Genomic DNA, 22,974 nt, shown 5'->3' with positions numbered 1-22,974 from the left:
ACCAACACTGTAGGAGGTTCCTTTTTCTCCACACCATCTCCAGCGTTTGTTATTTGTAGACTTGAATGAGATGGCCATTCTGACCGGTGTGAGGTGGTACCTCATTGTAGTTTTGATTTGCATTTCTCTAATAATTAGCAATGATGAGCATCTTTTCATGTGCCTTTTGGTCATCTGTATGTCTTCTTTGGAGAAATGTCTATTTAGGTCTTCTGCCCATTTTTGATTGGGTTAGTACTGTAGTATTTATTTTAAAAATTTGCATATAAATGGACTTGCACAGTTCAAACCCATATTGTTCAAGAATCAGCTACATATATATACACTTCCATGTTTTAGCTATTGTGAATAATGCTGCTATGAACATGGGTCTACAAATAATCTCTTTGAGATTCTGTTTTCAGTGCTTTTCGGTATATATCCAAAAAGTGGAATTGCTGGACCATGTGGTAGTTTTGTGTTTAATTTTTTCAGAAACTGCTATACCGTTTTCTGCAACCAGTTGCATCATTTTACACTCCCACCAGTAACGCACAACAGTTCCAATTTCTCCATATTTTTGCCAAATTCTGGCTTTTGTTTTTTGATAATAGCCATCCTAATGATTATGAAGTGGTATCTCACTGTGGTTTTAATTTGCATTGCCCTAGTGCTTAGTAATTTTGAATATCTTTCATGTCTTATTGGCCATTTGTATATCTTCTTTGGAAAAATGTCTCTTCAAGTCCTTTGCCCATTTTTGCTGAGTTTTTTTTTTTTTTTTGAGCCACCTCAAAAGAATGGTACTAGAAGTGAGTAGTAGAAGAACCAAAGGAATTACTTTCTTTGCTCTGCATTAAAGAGACTTGGCAAGTTATCCCCCTTCTATTTTTTAATAAAACATAAGGCTATAAGCAATCCATATAGAAACTGGAAGAAGAAAGCTACAACATGCTTTTTGGTAGAAAATAATTTGATGTACAAATTTATTTATTTGATTGTATTAAAGAAAGCAGGGCAGAATCACATTCATTTTCTTCATAGTATCACTGTAAACAGACTGAATTTCAGAGCTCTTAGTTTGCTTTGGAAACTTCTAAAAAGCTGATTATTAGCAGCCTAGGAAGCATTTTCCTTCCCCTCCAGGATCTCCTGCTCCTGGGGGTAGGTGGGAGTAACTGGTCACATTTGATGCTAAATAAATAGCATGTGGTGGATTTTGCCAAATCCTTTTCAGCTCCTCCCATAGGCAACGGGATGACTTGGCTTATTCTTGATCTGAAGTCATTTGAGTAAACAAGCAGGTTATGAAACACAGAATGGAGTGAAGTTTCCATCGTAGATAATTCCCAAAGTTAGGATGAGCTTAACTGCTCAATCCCTTCTGTTGATCAGAGAGAGAGATGCTAGCAATCGATCTCAGATCTTTGATCCTGTGAGACATCAGCGTAACGTAATTCCTTCCTTTTATTAAAATGCGTTGGAAAAGAGATGTGTGAGTAGACAAGAGTAGTTTATTACAGTGATGGCACTATAAGAGGAAAATCAAAGTGTAGGCCGTGTCCCTTTCTGGTTGAACTCCAATGATCACTCCACTCCTGTCAGCTTTACAGTCCAAGCAAACTCAGTCGGAAGAGCAGAGGGTGGTAACTGGGGCAGGTACACGAGGAGACCTTTACCTGGATTTGGGGACCACTTCAGATACTTTTCGATTCCCAGCATTGTTACCTGCAGAAAGCAAAAGGGAATGGAAAAAACATTAATGCACTGATGGGCACAGAATGTGGCCTGAACATGGTGAGAAACAACTATGCTGGGCCATGGCAGGGAAGACAGTCCAAAAGGGGAATAAATATGGGAGAAACCTGGGGAAGGAAGGAAAAATTAGAGAAGACTTGCCAATTCCTTTACAAAAAGTTACATCTCTGACAAGACTGACTGAGGCTCTTTACCTCTGTAGTCGAAGTAGTTATGGGGGATTTAAGGCTTAAGATTCCATCTTCTGGCCAGTGTAGGAAAATGGCATAAACAGCTGATCCTTTTGAGGTATACCTGGGAAAAAAGAAACATCACTGTCAAAGATAACTGGCTTATTACCCTGCCACATGACCTTATACGTTCCCCTTTCAATTATCCACCAACTCCAAGACCTTCAGTCTGTCCCTGCTACAAGGAAGCACTAATAACTCGATACCAATTAAGGTCTGTGGGAAGAAAGCAGCCCTGGAAGATTCTTTCTGGTGATATCTTCCATTTTCTCTCTCTACAGGGTTCTAAGTTTTCTTTAAAAAATGTGTAACTCTTATACTAGTTACCTCACACTGAAGCCATTTGCCTCATCATTCAAATCATTCTTTGACTCCAAATCCATATGAAAAGTCAAGGATATAACAAGGGCAAGGTGTGCAACGAAGACAAATTTGGGTTTTTGTTTTTAATTAAAAAATTTTTTTTTATTTTTTAATTTTTGGCCACCCAACACAGCTTGCGGGATCTTAGTTCCCCGACCGGGGATCGAACCCTGGCCCATGGCAGTGAAAGCGCAGAGTCCTAACCACTGGACCGCCAGGGAATTCCCAAGACAAGCTTGTTGTTCTGAGATTTCACCATGCTTAAAGAAGAGGGTGAAAATCCCTACATAGAAACTCATCCAGAACAGAAGGATGAACGTGTTTCCCCTGACCCAGAGACCCCTGCTCTCTGGTATAACATTTACAGAGGTCTTTCACTGAGCAGTCAGTTTGTGCCTGGCACTCTGATGATACCTTACATATGTTATCTCATTTAACCCTCACACTCTAGGAAGTTATGTATCATCACCCCATCTTGCCGTTGAAAAACACTGAAGCGCAAGATCAAATAACTAGATCCACCTTCCAAGTATGAATCATGACTTCTCCATTTAGTAGCTCTGTAATTCTAGGCAAGTGATATTCCTGCCCTGAGTCGGCTTTCTCACTTGTAACCTGATAATGATAGTATCAACTTGGTGGGATGGTTGAGGGGATGAAATGAGGGGAAAGAATTTAGAGCGAAGCCTGCATGTTGTGAATGTCATGCAAATATCAGCTATTAGTATTTTTAGGAGGTGGGGTAACATTGTCAAGCAAATTGACTGACACTTTGTAGCTCTTTCTTTTTTCACCAAGCCTTCGGCCTCCCTTACTAGTCAAAGATACCCTGGGGCCTAAAACATAAACCTGGGCACAAATTTAATAGCAAAAGGACCGCTTTTGCATTTCCTCAAGATGACTCCCAGCCTGGCTTGTACCACTGTGGACCCAAGGAGATGCCAGCTCAGGGTGGGGCCACATCCCATTCCTGCATGTAACAGAAGACTAGACTCACCACACAGAGGTCGTGTTTTTTTCCAATTGTACCCTCCATGGTTTGGAGGCATAGATAGCCTCCCCATTGATGCTCAGCCACTTCCCAACAGCAAGAAGCCTTTCTTGGAAGATGGGAACAATCAGTCCATCTTTAGTTGGTCCAACGTTGAGAAGATAGTTGCCTCCCAAACTTACTGTCTGAATCAGTTCCTGGAGAGAAAAGAAACAAGGAAATCCCAGCTCTGAATGTCAAGACTGGAGACATGCTTAGAACACACAGATGAAGGGAAGAAAAGGAATCTAGGCTACATTCTCCCTCTGTTTTGTGAACAGCCTTTACCCTTTGGAAAATACTATATATTTTTGTCATTATAAAAGCAGGATAGGCTTATGTGAGAAAATTTTAAAATCCTGCCACAAGGTGGAGAAATATATTAACTCGAATTCCAGGGAGTATCACAGGCACTTCCCTGTGAACCAGCACTTGCTGTGGTGCCGTGCGCAGCGGGAAGGGTCGTGTGTCAGAAGCACAGACTGTGAGCAGGGAACTGAAAACAAAGCACTTGGCCATGAAGGAATCCCATGGAGCCATCCAGAGAGAAAACAGGGATCAGAGAGGACAGATTCAGAGCAGGTGCTGTGGAGACTCTGGGGAGGTAGAAAAGATCTGATGAATTTCAGGACACTTTGTATGTGGTGGGCTATATAAGTGTGTATGTTGCCCCTTCAGGAAAACATGCTGTAAAGAGATATGTTCTTTAAGATTTTTGGAGGGAGATGCGTGTGTGTTTAGTGTGACCTCAAACGGTAGCACTTCAAGGCAGCCCAGAAAAATTAAGGCTACATACAGAATATTTTAAAAAGGAGGTTTTGTTACAGTACCCCAAAGACACCACACCATTAACTTTTTTTTTTTTTGGTGGTACGTGGGCCTCTCACTGTTGTGGCCTCTCCCGTTGTGGAGCACTGGCTAAAACGCGCAGGCTCAGCGGCCGTGGCTCACGGGCCCAGCCGCTCCGCGACATGTGGGATCTTCCCGGACCGGGGCACGAACCCGTGTCCCCTGCATCAGCAGGTGGACTCTCAACCACTGCGCCACCAGGGAAGCCCCACACCATTAACTTTTGATGTTTCCTTTTGGTGTTTTTCCTATGCAGTTAATTCTATATAGTTGTGATACTACACCAACCCTCTAAGCATTAATCCATGTTACATTCAGAAACATTTTAATGGTTAAGGAAAATCCCTAAATCTACGTAATTATTCCTTTATGGTTGCAAGAAATTGAAACAACCCAAATGTCCAACTGAAAATAATCCTGGGAAGAACATCTCTGTACAGAACTCTTCTTAATTATACCTAGTTCCTTAGGACAGGTTTTATGAGTGTGTTCAATAACCCTAAAGGGATCTATCAGCCTGCACTTCCGTCCACAGTGCTTCCACCACTCTTAGTCAGAAGGTAGTTAACAAATCACTACCTCACAGGTACTCTTACCGAAATGATTTGAGATTCACTTGCGATGTCAGCCATTGCCATGTTGCGACGATAGCCCCAGGACAGCTTGTCTATTGAGGTGCACATCTCCCACTTGTGATCTGGCAAGGTCTCTGGCTTGAATTTATCTTGACAGTTGTAGTATCCTCCATGGCGACAGGAACAGTTCTGACCCCATCGGTCATTTACTACCACAACATCCTAAAGGAGGAAGGAGTACTGGGGTCATCCGGGGTAAAATCACTTAGGTTCCTTACGTAACACAGTTTGATGTATTAGGTGCTTCCTTGGAAGCAAGAAGCAGACTTAGTCGAGAGCAGTGTTTCTTTTTTTTAAAATTTTATTTTACTTTTGGCTGTGTTGGATCTTCATTGCTGTGCGCGGGCTTTCTCTAGTTGCGGAGAGCGGGGGCTACTCTTCACTGTGGTGTGCAGGCTCTAGGTGTGCGGGATTCAGTAGCTGTGGCACGCAGGCTCAGTAGTTGTGGCTCACAGGCTCTAGAGCACAGGCTCAATAGTTGTGGCGCGCGGGCTTAGTTGCTCTGCGGCATGTGAGATCTGCCCGGGCCAGGGATCAAACCATGTCCCTGCATTGGCAGGCAGATTCTTAACCACTGTGCCACCAGGGAAGCCCAAGAGCAGTGTTTCTTAACTGGGGGCCATTTTGCCCTGGACAAGACTTTTAGCAAAATCTAGAGACAGTTTTTTTGGTTGTCACAACTGGGGCGGGGTGGGGGGGTGCTACTGCCACCTAGTAGGTGGAGACCAGGGATGCTTCTAAACATCTTACGACATACAGGATAGTCCCCTCACAACAAAGAAATATCCAGCCCGGAATGTCAATAGTACCGAGGCTGAGAAACCCTGGCCTAGCAATGTGTAATGTCAGAGCTGGAATGGCCTGTTTAAATAATCTAGTAAACCACTTATTCTATCAGAGGAGAAATGGAGAGGAGACTTGCCCGAGGTCACATCCCCAGGCAGAGTTTCAGAAAGCTGGGCCTGTGAATCAGGTATTTAAACCCAGCCCAGGATGCTTTCCACTATACAACCCTGATTTTCTTTACTTAGGTAAGAAAAAATCAAACATTCTTTTCCTTCCCTCAAGGTTTTGCTGAACTTTGAGAAAACCTTACATGGAATAACCTAATGTAAATGTTTACTACTACTATAAGGGACTTCCCTGGCCATCCAGTGATTAACAAGCCACCTTCCAATGCAGGGGATGCAGGTTCGATCCCTGGTCGGGGAACTAAGATCCCACATGCTGTGGGTCAACTAAGCCCGTGTGCCCTAGAGCTCGCACGCCACAACTAGAGAGCCCACGTGCCACAACTACTGAGCCCGTGCACCACAACCAAGACCTGATGCAGCGAAATAAATAAATAAATAAGTGTTTTTAAAAAAATACTACTATGAGGCTCATACTGGGTTATCTAGGGTTAAAAAAAAAACACAGTTCTTGCCCTCAGAAATCCAGCAGAGACTAGCTGAGGAGACAGATATGTGAAAAATTATAATGTGACATCACAGCAGAGTTAGGGATGAACATAAACAGGGAACACCGATCCAGGAGTGTTTCTTGCTTCTTCCAGGAAAGAATATAAATTGCCAGGAGGCAGATTTAGTTTACATTGCACCAATACCTACTATGCGCCTAACTGGGCCAAGTACTGTTCGTGGGGTTGGGGACACAGCAGTGAACAGACCCAAACGCTTGCCCTCACAAAGCTGACACTTTAGTGAGGGAGACAGACAGTAAAGAGGCAAATGATATCTGAAATATGTTAGGCCAATATCAATATCTTAGTGGTAAGAGAAAGATAAAGCAAAGAAAGACATACAGTGTGACAGGGGCATGCTGCAATTTTAGATAGGGTGACGGGGAAGGTGACCTCCCAGGGAAGACCTGCGGAGAGCTCAGGAGTGAGCCACGTGGGAACTAGAGAGAATGGAGAATAAGGAGAAGGGACTATTTCTCCTAAAAGTACTTTCCTAACATGAGTATATCTCCAAAGCAACCCTCTTTCCCAATGCGTGAGAAAGCATTCAGAACAAGAGTGGGTAGAACAGTGTCTGTGGTGTCCCACCCAAGGATCCACAATGGAGCCACCCCAGCCTGAGGACCATCGGGGAAGAAGCACAATACTGTGCCACTAGAGGTCCCCACACATCTTGCAAGTCCCAGAAAACCAATCTGAATTTGCTTCAATTTGTCACATAGGATCTTTCCTTTATTCTTTCTCTCCATTTTCTGAATTTAGTAATATTTACCCAATGAGATCCTTAGAGGTTTATGAATCTACCAAGAAAGCTCAGTTCAAACTGGTCTTACACTTAGATTTTTCTTTAAAATCCACAACAAATCTAGAATATGTAAAATTTTTGAAATTTGCTATAGTGAAGATTAAGATGTCTGTTGCTTTGTAAGTGTATTGAAATACAAACTTTAAATGGGTAGCTATTGTGCAGCGTAATAGTGTTGATTATGGGGGAGAGGACAAGGTAGACAAAGTTCCCTCAGGAATTTGGAGGGACTCCCCTGGTGGCACAGTGGTTAAGAATCCACCTGCCAATGCAGGGGACACAGGTTCGAGCCCTGGCCCGGGAAAATTCCACATGCCATCCACGGCAACTAAGGCCGTGCGCCACAACTACAGAGCCTGTGTTCTAGAGCCCGTGAGCCACAGCTACTAAGCCCGTGTGCCACAGCTACTGAGCCCGTGTGCCACAACTACTGAAGCCCACACGCCTAGAGCCCGTGCTCCACAACAAGAGAAGCCACCGCAATGAGAAGCCTGCGCACCGCAACCAAGAGTAGTCCCTGCTTGCCTCAATTAGAGAAAGCTGGGGCTGGCAATGAAGACCCAACACAGCCAAAAAAATAAAATAAGTTAATTAATTTAAAAATAAAAGAATTTGGAATATAAGGGAAATGAAATTTCCCCTTAAGAGTTAAACTACATAATCAACATAAGAGTAGGTGAAGTCATAGATATTCACATTTTATTCTTATCGTTTAATTTTACATGTTTTATATATTAATTTTTGGGGTGGTTTTCTCATTTATAATGTCTGTTTACTTAATAGTTTATTTTCTCTATGGTGGTCTGGGACTTCTACATACTATTTCTAGCCTACTTAAATTTAAGAAGATTTAAAACTATCTTGTAAAAATCAAGAATTAAAGGAGAAGAAGAAAGATTATACTCCAAGTAAGGGGCCAAAAAAGAATTAATGGAGAAACCTTTAACATCCACTAAGTTCCCCGATCCCTACCACACCCACGTTGATGTTACTATTTACTATTGTTGCTGTGGTCATTATTGTTATTACTCCGGATCTTGGTTCCTCACATTTTCTTTTATCATAACAGAAAAATAAGAAATAAGTCATATAATCATGTACCTTAACTGGGCTATCATTGTAGAGCCAAGCAAGAAAATTTGTAGAGTTCCAATAAGTATCAGGACATTCCCACTCTCCATCAGACCAAATCAAGTCAGGTTTGTACCTGAGAGACAAGCAATGAGAACAATGTTTATTATCTGAATTCATTCATAGTAAAGTCTTACGGATCTATCTTTGCAACAAATATTTAAAAATTAATCTTCTCCTATTTGGAAAGTACCAAAAGACTACTGCAATGCAGAGAAGGTGGAAAACTAAAGAGACAAAAATGACAACACAGACACACACACAAACCCCTTAGCTAACACAACCACTGTTTAATACACAGCACTTTGGTGTATTTCTTCCTAATCTTTTTCTTTTTAATGTCTTAACTTAAAAAGTAGAGTTGTAATCAGTGTGTATACAATTTGGTTTCCTTCCGGCAACTAATTCCAATGAAAAGAGTGGTGCTCCAGAACTATAGGATTAATGTTTCTGCTTTTAAGATGTATTAGAGCTTGAACTGTTCCGCCAAATGCATTTCTGGGGACAACTACCCAAAACTTTGACTACAAAAATCTATTGAATTCACTTGAGCCACAGTTACATCTTTCACATATTATTACTCTGAGCCCTATGAGGTGTGAGTGTGTGTGTGTATTTATAACTATAAGGTAAGCATTATTATTCCCACTTTAGAAAGCTAGAACCTAATGCTCAGTAGGGTACTTTGCTTTAGGTGACAAAGCTGGTAAGTAACAGGAGCTGGAACCCACATGCAAGTCTGCCTGATGCCTAATCGTGTGCTGTACTCCGTAACTACTTAGGATAGCAGCTTGATTCCAGGAAAATGACTGCCTGTCTGAGAGGTGAGAGAAGCACTGCTGGTCTGTGTTCCACTGTGTATGAGAAACTGTACTAGGCACTTTATACTCATTTCCTCATTCATTCTCACGACAACCCTGTGATGTATAAACAGATAAAGAAACTGAGTTCTAGAAAGATGAAGTCGTTTTTTCAAGGCTATACAGTCAGTAAGAAAAAAGAACTAGATTTCTGACTTAAAGCCCATGCTGATCTCTTACAACTGTACTATTTCCTTAGAGAAGTCATCTGAATGCAAGGAGTTTTTTTTTGTCTTCTGGTCTACAATGAGAGTCCAGGCAGAGATGGCTGCCTCTTAATCTTTAAAGGTCCACCATCCTCTAGGAGGCCCCAGAAGCAAGAAGGGCAAACTCAGAATAAAACGTGGTGAAGACTAGGGACAAATGCCAAAGTGAAAGTCATCATTTTAAGAATAATGGCAATAACAACACCATTATTCTGTACCAGGCATAGTGACAAATACTTTTCACATACTATGCTGAGCCCTACACAAAAGGCATTATTATCCCCACTTCACAGAGTAAGAATCTGAGGCTCAGAAGGGTGACCTGTTTAAGGCCTGTAAGTAACTAGAGCCAGGATTCAAATACAAATCTGCCAGATGCCAAATCCTCTTCAGGGTCCGTTAGACCATGTTGCCCTTCTTCAAGGTCCAGACAAAGAAAATAGCATGTAAGGAGGGAACTGAAGTTTTGACTTACTACCATCCTCAGTTTTGTTTGTTTCAATTTATAGAGGCAATATGACCATATTATGAAAGTTCTGAAAAGTAGGAAGAAAAAATATATTTTGTCTTAACACAACCACTACTTTTACTATTTTGATGTCCTACCCCTTTTCCCCTTCCCGTCAACTTAACAGTATCCTATAAGAAGCTCAGGTGTCATTGCTGAAGGTCATAAGGCCAAAAAAATTTCTGTTTTTTTACCTGCTAACAAGGTCATATAGCTCTGGCATTGTTTTTGCACGGACAAAATGCTGTGTTTTGAAGCCATTTTTCTTATCACGTAGGTAGAGAGGATGGAACCATTCTAACAGTGAGTGATAGAGTCCATAGCGTATGTTCCTTAAACAGAAAAACAGGACAGCAACTGTCATTAAGCAAAGAAAAAATAATTTATTTTAAGAAAAATCAGTTGCAGCATTTTTACATCTCAGTGAAACTTATCCATAGGGCATGCAGAGGGGCAGGATCCACAACCTTTTCCTTAAATTATCTCATCATTCACTTAAGCAAAATGATTGGGCTTAATATGCTTTTGATAATACACATAACAAATTATTTTCATACATAAATATCTTAACACCAAATGTCATTTAAACCATCTTTTGTCTTTTAAGTCAATTATCTCAATAGCATGTAGTCCTATTAAAAAATGTTTTCTGTCAATCGTAAGAACACATATGGAAGAGATACTAGAAAATAGAGACAAGTATAAAGACTAACTAAAATCTTATCACTTAAATAATCATTAGTAACATTTTCTGTGTAGCTGAATTAATTAATATAGGTTTATTGTTTCATATAAGATTTAGTAATAGTTCTTAACGTGAGCAGAAGCAAGAAGAACTACAATCCTGCAGCCTGTGGAACAAAAACCACATTCACAGAGACAGACAAGATGAAAAGTCAGAGGGCTAGGTACCAGATGAAGGAACAGGATAAAACCCCAGAAAAACAACTAAATGAAGTGGAGATAGGAAACCTTCCAGAAAAAGAATTCAGAATAATGACAGTGAAATGATCCAGGACCTCGGAAAAGGAATGGAGGCAAAGATCAAGAAGATGGAAGAAATGTTTAATAAAGACCTAGAAGAATTAAAGAACAAACAAACAGAGATGAACAATACAATAACTGAAATGAAAAATACACTAGAAGGAATCAATAGCAGAATAACTGAGGCAGAAGAATGGATAAGTGACCTGGAAGGCAGAGTGGTGGAATTCAATGCCGCGGAACAGAATAAAGAAAAGAGGATGATAAGAAATGAAGACAGCCTAAGAGACCTCTGGGCCAACATTAAATGCAACAACATTCACATTATAGGGGTCCCAGAAGGAGAAGAGAGAGAGAAAGGACCTGAGAAAATATTTCAAGAGATTACAGTTGAAAACTTCCCTAACATGGGAAAGGAAATACCACCCAAGTACAGGAAGCGCAGAGTCCCAGGCAGGATAAACCCAAGGAGAAACACGTGGAGACACATAGTAATCAAACTGACAAAAATTAAAGACAAGGAAAAATTATTGAAAGCAATAAGGGAAAAACGACAAACAACATACAAGGGAACTCCCAGAGGGTTAACAGCTGATTTCTCAGCAGAAACTCTACAAGCCAGAAGGGAGTGGCATGATACATTTAAAGTGATGAAAGGGAAGAATCTACAACCAAGATTACTCTACCCAGCAAGGATCTCATTCAGACTCTATGGAGAAATCAAAAGCTTTACAGACAAGCAAAAGCTGAGAGAATTCAGCACCACCAAACCAGCTCTACAACAAATGCTAAAGGAACTTCTCTAAGTGGGAAACACGAGAGAAGAAAAGGACCTACAAAAGTAAACCCGAAACAATTAAGAAAATGGTCATAGGTACATACATATTGATAATTACCTTAAACGTGAATGGATTAAATGCTTCAACCAAAAGACACAGGCTTGCTGAATGTATGCAAAAACAAGACCCATATATATACTGTCTACAAGAGACCCACTTCAGACCTAGGGACACATACAGACTGAAAGTGAGGGGATGGAAAAAGATATTCCACGCAAATGGAAATCAAAAGAAAGCCAGAGTAGCAATACTCATATAAGATAAAATAGACTTTAAGAATGTTACAAGAGACAAGGAAGGACACTACATAATGATCAAGGGATCAATCCAAGAAGAAGATATAACAATTATAACTATATATGCACCCAACATAGGAGCACCTCAATACATAAGGCAACTGCTAACAGCTATAAAAGAGGAAATCGACAGTAATACAATAATAGTGGGGGACTTCAACACCTCACTTACATCAATGGACAGATCATCCAAACAGAAAATTAATAAGGAAACACAAGCTTTAAATGACACAATAGACCAGATAGATTTAATTGATATTTATAGGACATTCCATCCAAAAACAGCAGATTACACTTTCTTCTCAAGTGCGCATGGAACATTCTCCAGGATAGGTCACATCTTGGGTCACAAATCAAGCCTCAGTAACTTTAAGAAAATTGAAATCATATCATCTTTTCTGACCAGAACGCTATGAGATTAGAAATAAATTACAGGGAAAAATACGTAAAAAACACAAACACCTGGAGGCTAAACAATACGTTACTAAATAACCAAGAGACCACTGAAGAAATCAAAGAGGACATCAAAAAATACCTAGAGACAAATGACAATGAAAATAATGACGATCCAAAACCTATGGGATGCAGTAAAAGCAGTTCTAAGAGGGAAGTTTATAGCAATACAAGCCTACCTCAAGAGACAAGAAAAATCTCAAATAAACAATCTACACTTACACCTAAAGGAACTAGAGAAAGAAGAACAAACAAAACCCAAAGTTAGTAGAAGGAAAGAAATCATAAAGATCAGAGCAGAAATAAATGAAAAACAAAGAAAACAATAGCAAAGATCAATAAAACTAAAAGCTGGTTCTTTGAGAAGATAAACCATAAGTCAGACTCATCAAGAAAAAGAGGGAGAGGACTCAAATCAATAAAATTAGAAATGAAAAAGTAGAAGTTACAACAGACATTGCAGAAATACAAAGCATCCTAAGAGACTACTACAAGCAACTCTATGCCAATAAAATGGACAACCTGGAAGAAATGGACAAATTCTTAGAAAGGTATAACCTTCCAAGACTGAACCAGGATGAAATAGAAAATATGAACAGACCAATCACAAGTAATGAAATTGAAACTGTGATTAAAAATCTTCCAACAGGGCTTCCCTGGTGGCGCGGTGGTTGAGAGTCCGCCTGCCGATGCAGGGGACACAGGTTCGTGCCCCGGTCTGGGAAGATCCCACATGCCGCGGAGTGGCTGGGCCCGTGAGCCATGGCTGCTGAGCCTGCGCGTCCGGAGCCTGCGCGTCCGGAGCCTGTGCTCCACAACGGGAGAGGCCACAACAGTGAGAGGCCCACGTATTGCAAAAAAAAAAAAAATCTTCCAACAAACAAAAGTCCAGGACCAGATGGCTTCATAGGTGAATTCTATCAAACATTTAGAGAAGAGCTAACACCCATCCTTCTCAATCTGTTCCAAAAAATTGCAGAGGAAGGAACACTCCCAAACTCATTCTATGAGGCCACCATCACCCTGATACCAAAAGCAGACAAAGATACTAAAAAAAAAAGAAAATTACAGACCAATATTACTGATGAATATAGAGGCAAAAATCCTCAACAAAATACTAGCAAACAGAATCCAACAACACATTAAAAGGATCACACACCATGATCAAGTGGGATTTATCCCAAGGATGCAAGCATTCTTCAATATACGCAAATCAATCAATGTGATACACCATATTAACAAACTGAAGAATAAAAACCATATGATCATCTCAACAGATGCAGAAAAAGCTTTTGACAAAATTCAACACCCATTTATGATAAAAAATTCTCCAGAATGTGGGCATAAAGGGAACCTACCGCAACATAATAAAGGCCATATACGACAAACCCACAGCAAACATGATTCTCAACGGTGAAAAACTGAAAGCATTTCCTCTAAGATCAGGAACAAGACACGGATGCCCATTCTCACCACTCTTATTCAACGTAGTTTTGGAAGTCCTAGCCACGACAATCAGAGAAGAAAAAGAAGTATAAGGAATACAGGGCTTCCCTGGTGGTGCAGTGGTTGAGAGTCCACCTGCTGATGCAGGGGACATGGGTTCATGTCCCGGTCCGGGAAGATCCCACATGCCACGGAGCAGCTAGGCCCGTGAGCCATGGCCGCTGAGCCTGCGCGTCCGGAGCCTGTGCTCCACAACAGGAGAGGCCACAACAGTGAGAGGCCTGCGTACAGCAAAAAAAAAAAAAAAAAAAACAAACGAATACAAATTGGAAAAGAAGTAAAACTGTCACTGTTTGCAGATGACATGATACTATACATAGAGAATCCTAAAGATGCCACCAGAAAACTACCAGAGCTAATCAATGAACTTGGTAAAGTTGTAGTATACAAAATTAATGCACAGAAATCTCTTGCATTCTTATCACTAATGATGAAAAATGTGAAAGAGAAATTAAGGAAACACTCCCATTTACCATTGCAACAAAAAGAATAAAATACCTAGGAATAAACCTACCTAGGGAGACAAAAGACCTGTATGCAGAAAACTATAAGACACTGTTGAAAGAAATTAAAGATGATACCAACAGATGGAGAGATATACCATGTTCTTGGATTGGAATAATCAATATTGTGAAAATGACTATACTACCCAAAGCAATCTACAGATTCAATGCAATCCCTATCAAATTCCCAATGGCATTTTTAACAGGACTAGAACAAAAAATCCTAAAATCTGTAGGGAGACACAAAAGACCCCGAATAGCCAAAGTGGTCTTGAGGGAAAAAAACGGAGCTGGAGGAATCAGACTCCCTGACTTCAGACTATACTACAAAGCTACAGTAATCAAGACAGTATGGTACTGGCACGTAAAACAGAAATATAGGTCAACGGAACAGGATAGAAAGCCCAGGGATAAACCCATGCACCTATGGTCAACTAATCTATGACAAAGGAGGCAAGGATATACAATGGAGAAAAGACAGTCTCTTCAATAAGTGGTGCTGGGAAAACTGGACAGCTACATGTAAAAGAATGAAATTAGAACACTCCCTAACACCATACACAAAAATGAACTCAAAATGAATTAGAGACCTAAATGTAAGACTGGACACTATAAAACTCTTAGAGGAAAACATAGGAAGAACACTCTTTGACATATATCACAGCAAGATCTTTTTCGATCCACCTCCTAGAGTAATGGAAATAAAAACAAAAATAAACAAATGGGACCTAATGAAACTTAAAAGCTTTTGCAAAGCAAAGGAAACTACAAACAAGACAAAAAAACAACCCTCAGAATGGGAGAAAATATTTGCAAACGAATCAACGGACAAAGGACTAATCTCCAAAATACATAAACAGCTCACACAGCTCAATATTAAAAAACAAACAACCCAATCCAAAAATGTGCAGAAGACCTACATAGACATTTCTCCAAAGAAGACATAGAGATGGCCAAGAAGCACATGAAAAGCTGCTCAACATCACTAATTATTAGAGAAATGCAAATCAAAACTACAATGAGGTATCACCTCACACTAGTTAGAATGGGCATCATCAGAAAATCTACAAACAACAAATGCTGGAGAGGGTGTGGAGAAAAGGGAACCCTCTTGCACTGTTGGTGGGAATGTAAATTGATACAGCCACTATGGAGAACAGTATGGAGGTTCCTTAAAAAACTAAAAATAGAATTACCATATGACCCAGCAATCCCACCACTGGGCATATACCCAGAGAAAACCATAATTCAAAAAGACACATGCACCCCAATGTTCATTGCAGCACTATTTACAATTCCCAGGTCATGGAAGCAACCTAAATGCCCATCGACAGACCAATGGATAAAGAAGATGTGGTACATATATACGGTGGAATATTACTCAGCCATAAAAAGGAACGAAATTGGGTAATTTGCAGAGACGTGGATGGATCTAGAGACTGTCATACAGAGTGAAGTATGTCAGAAAGAGAAAACAGATATCGTATATTAACGCATATATGTGGAACCTAGAAAAATGGTACAGATGAACCGGTTTGCAGGGCAGAAATAGAGACACAGATATACAGAACAAACGTATGGACACCAAGGGGGTAAAGTGGCGGGTAGGTAGTGCGATGAATTGGGAGATTGGGATTGACATATACACTAATATGTATAAAATGGATAACTAATGAGAACGTGCCGTATAAAAAAATAAAATTCTAAAAAACAAAAAAATAGTTCTTAACGTTCCCCAAATGAAATACGGTCAAAGGGACCTATTTTCATATACAATAAAGCTTGTTTTGAGTTAAGAATAGTGAGTGTTTTGGAAATGCTATAATACAAGTAAGAAGTAAATGTAATATTGCAATGGCACAGATAAGACAGAAACAATTGAAGTATTTCATCACGTGATTCAGGGACTAAATAAAGAAGGTAAAAATCAAGGATCTTAGAGTCCAGATCTAATCAACACCTCAGAGTCTTACAGCAGGACTATTAGCAGAGCACAGCAGTGGGAAACTGAATATTTAACCAGTGACATAAGTCAGCAAATGCTTTCTCAATGGACCAGATAATATTTGAGGCTTTGCAGGCCTTGCGATCTCTATCCCAACTCTGCAATTGTAGCTTGAAAGCAGCCAGAGACAATGCATAAATGAATCGGCACAACTGTGTTCCAGTCAAACTTTACTTATACAAACAGGCAGCTGGTCTACCCCTTAAATAGGACATCAAGTTTGCCAAATCACAACAGAGTTGAGATTGGGCATGACACAAATACCACTCTTCCTCCTTAGAGGCAAACATACCCAGAAATATAGGATCCAAAACCAAAATACCTGGGTTCAAATCCCACCTCTGCCATTTCCCAGCATTTTGATCTTGGGAAGTTACTTTTTATTAAGTGGCAAATATTAGAAAACATTAATTAGAATCAACAGGGTGGCTCCTTATCTCACTTTTTGCCCTTTTCAGTTCTCTCTTGATCTACTATTCATCTAAACCTTCCCTGAATGCCTGCAAAGCTCTGTGTTGACAGCTAAGGAGGACAGAAAGATGAGAGGCCCAACCGTGGTCCCCATCAGATACTGGAAAAGGCCTGGGGTTGGTAGCCTTTCCAGAAAAAATCCTTTGCAGAATGCAAATGAAGCATTGGGGTCTACGCTGGGTATCCTTCACCTAAGCAGACAGGGCTGTGAACTTCTCTGATGGTGTCACCTTTGGTCATATGAAAACTGCCAAGCAACAAACACTGCTAAGGCCAGAAGCCCTTCAAGGTACTGGTTAAATGCAAACTTAGAAAACACACAAGAGTAGAGAAGGCACAGCACATTGGATGGCGAGATCAAAAGTGATGATGGAGTAATCATCTGTGGACACACACCTATTTCGGATGGCTGTTCCCAACTCACCAACCAGATCACGATGGGGCCCCAGATCCTCAGAGTTCCAGTTCCAAGACACAGGACTTGGCCAGTTTGTGAAGCCTTCATGATGCTTTGTTGTCAGGACTACGTACCTGTGGACATTGAAACCGTATGAACAAAGCAAGTGGGCAGTGGGCCACCAGCACGAACTTACCCGGTATGCCTGGGGCTTTTAAAATGGTTGGGAGAACTTGACTACAGGAAATGTATGGTTGAACCTTGAACGACGTGGGGGTGAGGGGTGCCAACCCCCTGTGCAGAAGAAAATCCATGTATAACTTTTGACTCCCCGAAAACTTAACTACTAATAGCCTACTCTTGACTGGAAGCCTTAGCAATAACATAAATGACTGATTAATGCCCATTCTGGGGGACTTCCCTGGCAGTCCGGTGGTTAAGACTCTGCGCTTCCAATGCAGGGGGCACAGGTTCGATCCCTGGTCGGGGAACTAAGATTCTGCATGCCATGCAGTGTGGACAAAAACAAACAAACAAAAAACCCCACCCATTTTGTAGGTTATATGTATTATGTACTGTATTAATACAATAATGTAAGCTAGAGAAAAGAAAATGTTTTTAAGAAAATCATAAAATACATTTATAGTATTTATTGATACTATAAGTTTACATTGTCTGTTTACAAGAGGAACCACCTGTCAGTACCTACATCAATATTATCTTACATGATACAAAACACTGCAGATGTTACAATTATTACTAAAACTAGATATAAAAAGTGAAAAGCTAATGTGAAAAAGAAATTCATATTTATTTGTAGGTATAACAATTTGTACATTGATAATAAAGAAGCAGCAATATGATTGCTTTACAGTAGCCTAATGTAATCAATATGATTGCTTCATGATAGCCTAGCCGATACACTAATGAATGAATCATTATAAAATTTTTATGGCCTATGGTATTATAATCCTATTCATAACACAGTATTGGAAACATTGTTACATTAAAAAAAAACACACTTGCCTGTGATGATAGGCTGATACACAGTTTATCCAATTATGAGAGGGTAGAGGGGAGGGCATACTGTATGGTAATGTAATTCTTTGAAAGCAAAGTTTTAAAACAGTAAGAAAACTGATACATTGGTAATTTTTTATTGTGTCACTTACCATATGCTTATGTAAGGATTGGCTACTCACTTCCGTACCAATCTTGCATATGATGTTCTACGTGATGCATACTCAGGCAATGACGACGATGATGATGACACAAAAATGTTTCATACAGTTCTTGCCATCCAGTTCTTAGGTTTTCACATGAAGACACACACTCACACAGCAGATACATTTATTAACTGTATGGCATAATGATTATTCACCGTTCATTAAGTGGAAGTGGATCATCATAAAGGTCTTCATGGTGAGTAGGTTGAAGAGGAAGAGGAGGGGTGGGTCTTGCTGTCTCAGGGTGGCAGAGGCAGAAGAGGTGGACGGGGAGGCAGGAGAGGCAGGAATTCAGTGTAATGCTATGGAAATACATTGCAATTTCTGTCTGCCTTTTTTGTTTTTACATTTCTCTAAAAATAACTTCTACATGATACCAATCCTTCTTCCACTATTTGCTTTTTTTGTTTGTTTGTTTTTATTTTTTGGCTGCACTGCTTGACATGTGGGATCTTAGTTCTCAGACCAGGGATCAAACCTGTGCTCCCTGCATTGGAGGGGTAACCACGGGACAACCAGGGAAGTCCTCACTGTTTGCTCTAGTTTCAGTGCTCATATCATAGAAGGGTCCATGCGGTAAAAGAAGTCAAAAGCTGTCTTGAGTAATCAGAATCCTTCTGCCAGATTGTCTAACGTCAGTCTGTCTTCTGGCACTGCTTCTTCTACATCGCCTTCCTCTGCACTTGTTCAGAAGCACTCATCTCCATCAAGCTGTCCTCTGTTAATTCCTCAGGTGTGATGTTTATTAGCTCCTGAATTTCTCCAAGATCCACATCTTGAAACCCTTCACCCTGCATCTTTTTTTTTTTTTTTTTTTTTTTGGCTGCATTCGGTCTTTGTTGCTGCGCACAGACTTTCTCTAGTTGCGGTGAGCGGGTGCTACTCTTTGTTGCGGCACGCAGGCTTCTCATCGCGGTGGTTTCTCTTGTTGTAGAGCACGGGCTCCAGGTGTGAGGGCTTCAGTAGTTGTGGCGCGTGGCCTTAGTTGCTCCACGGCATGTGGGATCTTCCCAGACCAGGGCTCGATCCCGTGTCCCCTGCTTTGGCAGGCGGATTCTTAACCACTGCGCCACCAGGGAAGCCCTCCCCCCTCCCCATCTTTTTTGCCGTATCCACATCTCTTTCATGATTTCCTTGACTGGCTCTGTTATAAATCCCGTGAGGTCATGCAAAATATCTGGACACAGTTTTCTCCAGCAGGAATTTATTGTTTGGGGCTTGACGGCTTTCACAGCTTTTTCTATAACAACAATGGTATCTTCAGTGCTGTAATCCTTCCAGACTTTCATGATGTTATCTATATTGGGGTTCTCTTCCACAGCATTGACAATCCTTTTCATAGAGTACCATGTGTAATGAGACTTAAAGGTCCTTATGACCCCCAAAGATCTAGAGGTTGAATTAGAGATGCTGTGTCTGGGGGCAAGTAGACCACTTTGATGCTTTTGGTGTTGAACTCTTGGGGTTCTAGGTTGCCAGGGGCATTTTCCAATATTAAAAGAACTTTAAAAGGCAGTCCCTGGGCTTCCCTGGTGGCACAGTGGTTGAGAGTCCGCCTGCCGATGCAAGGGACACGGGTTCGTGCCCCGGTCCAGGAAGATCCCACATGCCGCAGAGCGGCTGGGCCCGTGAGCTATGGCCGCTGAGCCTGCGCATCTGGAGCCTGTGCTCTGCAATGGGAGAGGCCACAACAGTGAGAGGCCCGCGTACTGCAAAAAAAAAAAAAAAAAAAATTAAGGTGTTTGTTTTACCAAGCCCATATGAATTGCCTCTCATTCACAGAGGTGACAAAAGGCCAAAAGAAAAGGGGAGAAAAGGCAAGTGTTGAAATAACAAGCAAATCACTCACCATTTCATTTACTTTTATGGCAGAAAAACAGCTGGTGCTCACATGTGACAATTTAATCACTGGCCGATGTGGAGTGCTCAAGACTTTAAGGTCTAGACAGTATTTCAGACTCTGTGGATCACAGTCCTCTCTGTGGCATACTCTTCTTCTACTTTTTTTTTTTAATTAATTAATTTATTTATTTTTGGCTGTGTTGGGTCTTCATTGCTGCACGCGGGCTTTCTCTAGTTGCGGTGAGCGGGGCTACTCTTCGTTGTGGTGCGCGGGCTTCTCATTGCGGTGGTTTCTCTTGTTGCGGAGCATGGGCTCTAGGCGCGCGGGCTTCAGTAGTTGTAGCACGCGGACTCAGTAGTTGTGGCTCGCAGGCTCTAGAGCACAGGCTCAGTAGTTGTGGCGCACAGGCTTAGTTGCTCTGTGGCATGTGGGATCTTCCCGGACCAGGGCTCGAACCCGTGTCCCCTGCATTGGCAGGCGGATTCTTAACCACTGTGCCACCAGGGAAGCCCCTCTTCTTCTACTTTTTAAAAACAACCCCTTAAAATGTAAAAATCCTTCTCATCTCAAGAAACTCACCAAAATGGGCAGAGGACCAATCCCTCTGGCCATGGTTGCAGACCTCTGGTGTGGTGGAAAGAACCTTCACCTTAGAGTCACGGGATTTGGAGTCTAGGACATTAGTTCCCTTCTTCTGTCTGAGCCAGTCATCTTGTCCACAGCAAGGGCATCTTGTCCTGGACAAAGGATATCTCCCAGATTTTAACTTCTTCATTTGAAAATTATGGATTTCTAAGGCTTCTGGAAGACAGTGAACTCCTCCTTTGTTTGTTCAAGGCTTATATTCCCATACACTTAATTGCAAACACTAAATATCAGTTGTAATTTCTATTTAGTACAAGAGAACTTAAAGTCCAAGAGAAACTAAAACCTGGAAGACAGGTGAGGAGACAAAGTAAGGGTGGAAGACTGCCCTAAGCCAGGAGCCGGGAAACCTACCTGGCCTTCATTCTTACTCTCCTCCAACTCACTTCCTGCCCAGCAGCCTCAGACTCATCATTCCTTGACTTAATACCTGCAACATCCTGTCTTCAAGGATGATTCCTTCAGGACTAGCCCCAGCCTTCAACAACCTTGTGAGTCCTTGCCTCTCTCTTCCCAGCTCCAGTGCTCTGCACTTTCAGTTCTCTGAACCATTCACAAGTAAGTTGCAACAGTTCTCAAAACGATTCTGACATTTCTTGAGCACTCTCTATGTGCAAGGCATTGAGAAGAGCAGCTGAAAGAGAATCTGTATTGTTGCCCAAATACACTGCACGCCAGAACTCCCTTCCCTTCGGGACATATTAAAGCTGAAAGGAGGAACACAATCCCTGTCTACAACCATGAAAGGAAGCGGTAGGGAGGTAAAATGCCTTGTTCAAGTTAGCAGCTGAACTAGGATCAGACTCCATACCACCGGCTTAAAATCCTGGAATCCTGATTGCCTTGTTGACCCGGAAGGGACATTAGGTATCACTTAGCTCAGTCTTCTCAATATTCAGGTGCAGACACTGTGGGCTTTGCAGTCCATCACCAACCGGAAACCTTTATTTCCTTCTAATCCTCAACCAGACGCACCTTCTTAGGATCAGGCGTGCCATATTCAATTCTGCATCCTTCAGGAGGCAAAACACAGTACCCCCGGTATCTTAAGTCAGACGGACACCTGTGTGACCCGGCAAGTCGCCTAGCCTTCCCCCGCTCGGTTTTCACCTGCCTAAGCCCCCTCCCGGCGCTCGGGTCAGCCCTAGCCGGGGAAGGGGAGCCCCGCCCGCCCCGCGCGGCGGCACTCACTTCGCCCCGGCGGCCTCGAACAGGTTGGCCCAGCTGTCCGGGTGGAAGAAGCGCGCAGTGAATCTTGGCCCGAAGTCGCCATAGGTGAAATTGGGCGGGTAGTTCTCCTTCATGAAACTCTCGTACTGTGGCAGCTTTTCGCCCTTCCAATGCCACCAGAACCACTCACTTCCCCAGGCCGGCACCGAAAACACGCCCCAGTGCACAAACACTCCAAATTTGGCCTCGTCGAACCAGGCCGGCAGCGGCCGGGAGTCCAAACTCGGCCAGTCTGCGGTGTAGCGACGCGGAGGGTCGGTGCAGCGCGGAGGGTGGGTGCAGCGCAGAGCCCGCACCGCGCCGAGCACCAGCAGCAGCAACAGCTTCGCGCCCACCACCCGCAACTTCATCTCGGGATTTGGCACAGCAGTCTTGGAGCCGCACCGCCGCCACTGAACGCGCAAGTGCGGGGCGCGTGGCCCCGCCCACCCTAACTAATGATTGGCTCGGAAGGAAAAGGGGTGGGTCAACCCAGGCTGCTTGGCTACCGAGCGTCTTCCCCTCCTGGTGGGCGGTCCCTACCACCACTGGCTCTCAAAGGGAGAAAGGTGCTAGGAGGATGGGAGTGTGACCGATGATTGAAAACTTTGGAATTCACTGCCGGTGAAATCGAGGGGGTGTGGAAGGCCCGGTGTGTGCAGAGAACTGGGACTGGTCCATTTTGCCGTTGGCAGCTGTGGGGGACTTTTTGAGCTGTAGTATGGAAGAACAAGTCAGGAGGCAGGAATACCAGATGGACGGGCATTGTAACAGCCCTGGC

The 22,974-nt window shown here is 42.1% G+C and overlaps 1 protein-coding gene across 1 annotated transcript; it reads right to left on the bottom strand.

Annotated features, from left to right (window-relative positions):
- Positions 1-619: 619 nt before the first annotated feature.
- Positions 620-22,598, bottom strand: FUCA1 (alpha-L-fucosidase 1). The gene is made up of 8 exons (XM_082832746.1): positions 22,176-22,598; positions 17,270-17,404; positions 10,011-10,148; positions 8,213-8,318; positions 4,806-5,006; positions 3,328-3,518; positions 1,932-2,031; positions 620-1,707 (listed from the first exon to the last, which is right to left on the bottom strand). The coding sequence occupies exons 1-8, from the start codon at positions 22,562-22,564 to the stop codon at positions 1,567-1,569; spliced, it is 1,401 nt and encodes a 466-aa protein (XP_082688872.1). The 5' UTR covers positions 22,565-22,598; the 3' UTR covers positions 620-1,566.
- Between the last annotated feature and the right edge of the window lie 376 nt (positions 22,599-22,974).

The sequence above is a fragment of the Leucopleurus acutus genome (assembly GCF_964270905.1).
Source record: "Leucopleurus acutus genome assembly, chromosome: 2".
Classification (NCBI taxonomy): domain Eukaryota; kingdom Metazoa; phylum Chordata; class Mammalia; order Artiodactyla; family Delphinidae; genus Leucopleurus; species Leucopleurus acutus.
This window is presented reverse-complemented; position numbering and strand designations above follow the sequence as displayed.

Excerpts from the sequence above, each read along its gene's own strand:
- FUCA1 (XM_082832746.1), bottom strand. The coding sequence starts at position 22,564 with ATGAAGTTGCGGGTGGTGGGCGCGAAGCTGTTGCTGCTGCTGGTGCTC. Across the intron at positions 5,007-8,212 it reads ACAATGATAGCCCAGTTAAG|GATGTTGTGGTAGTAAATGA; the intron begins GTACATGATTAT and ends TTCCTCCTTTAG. Across the intron at positions 2,032-3,327 it reads AAAAACACGACCTCTGTGTG|GTATACCTCAAAAGGATCAG; the intron begins GTGAGTCTAGTC and ends CTTTTTTCCCAG.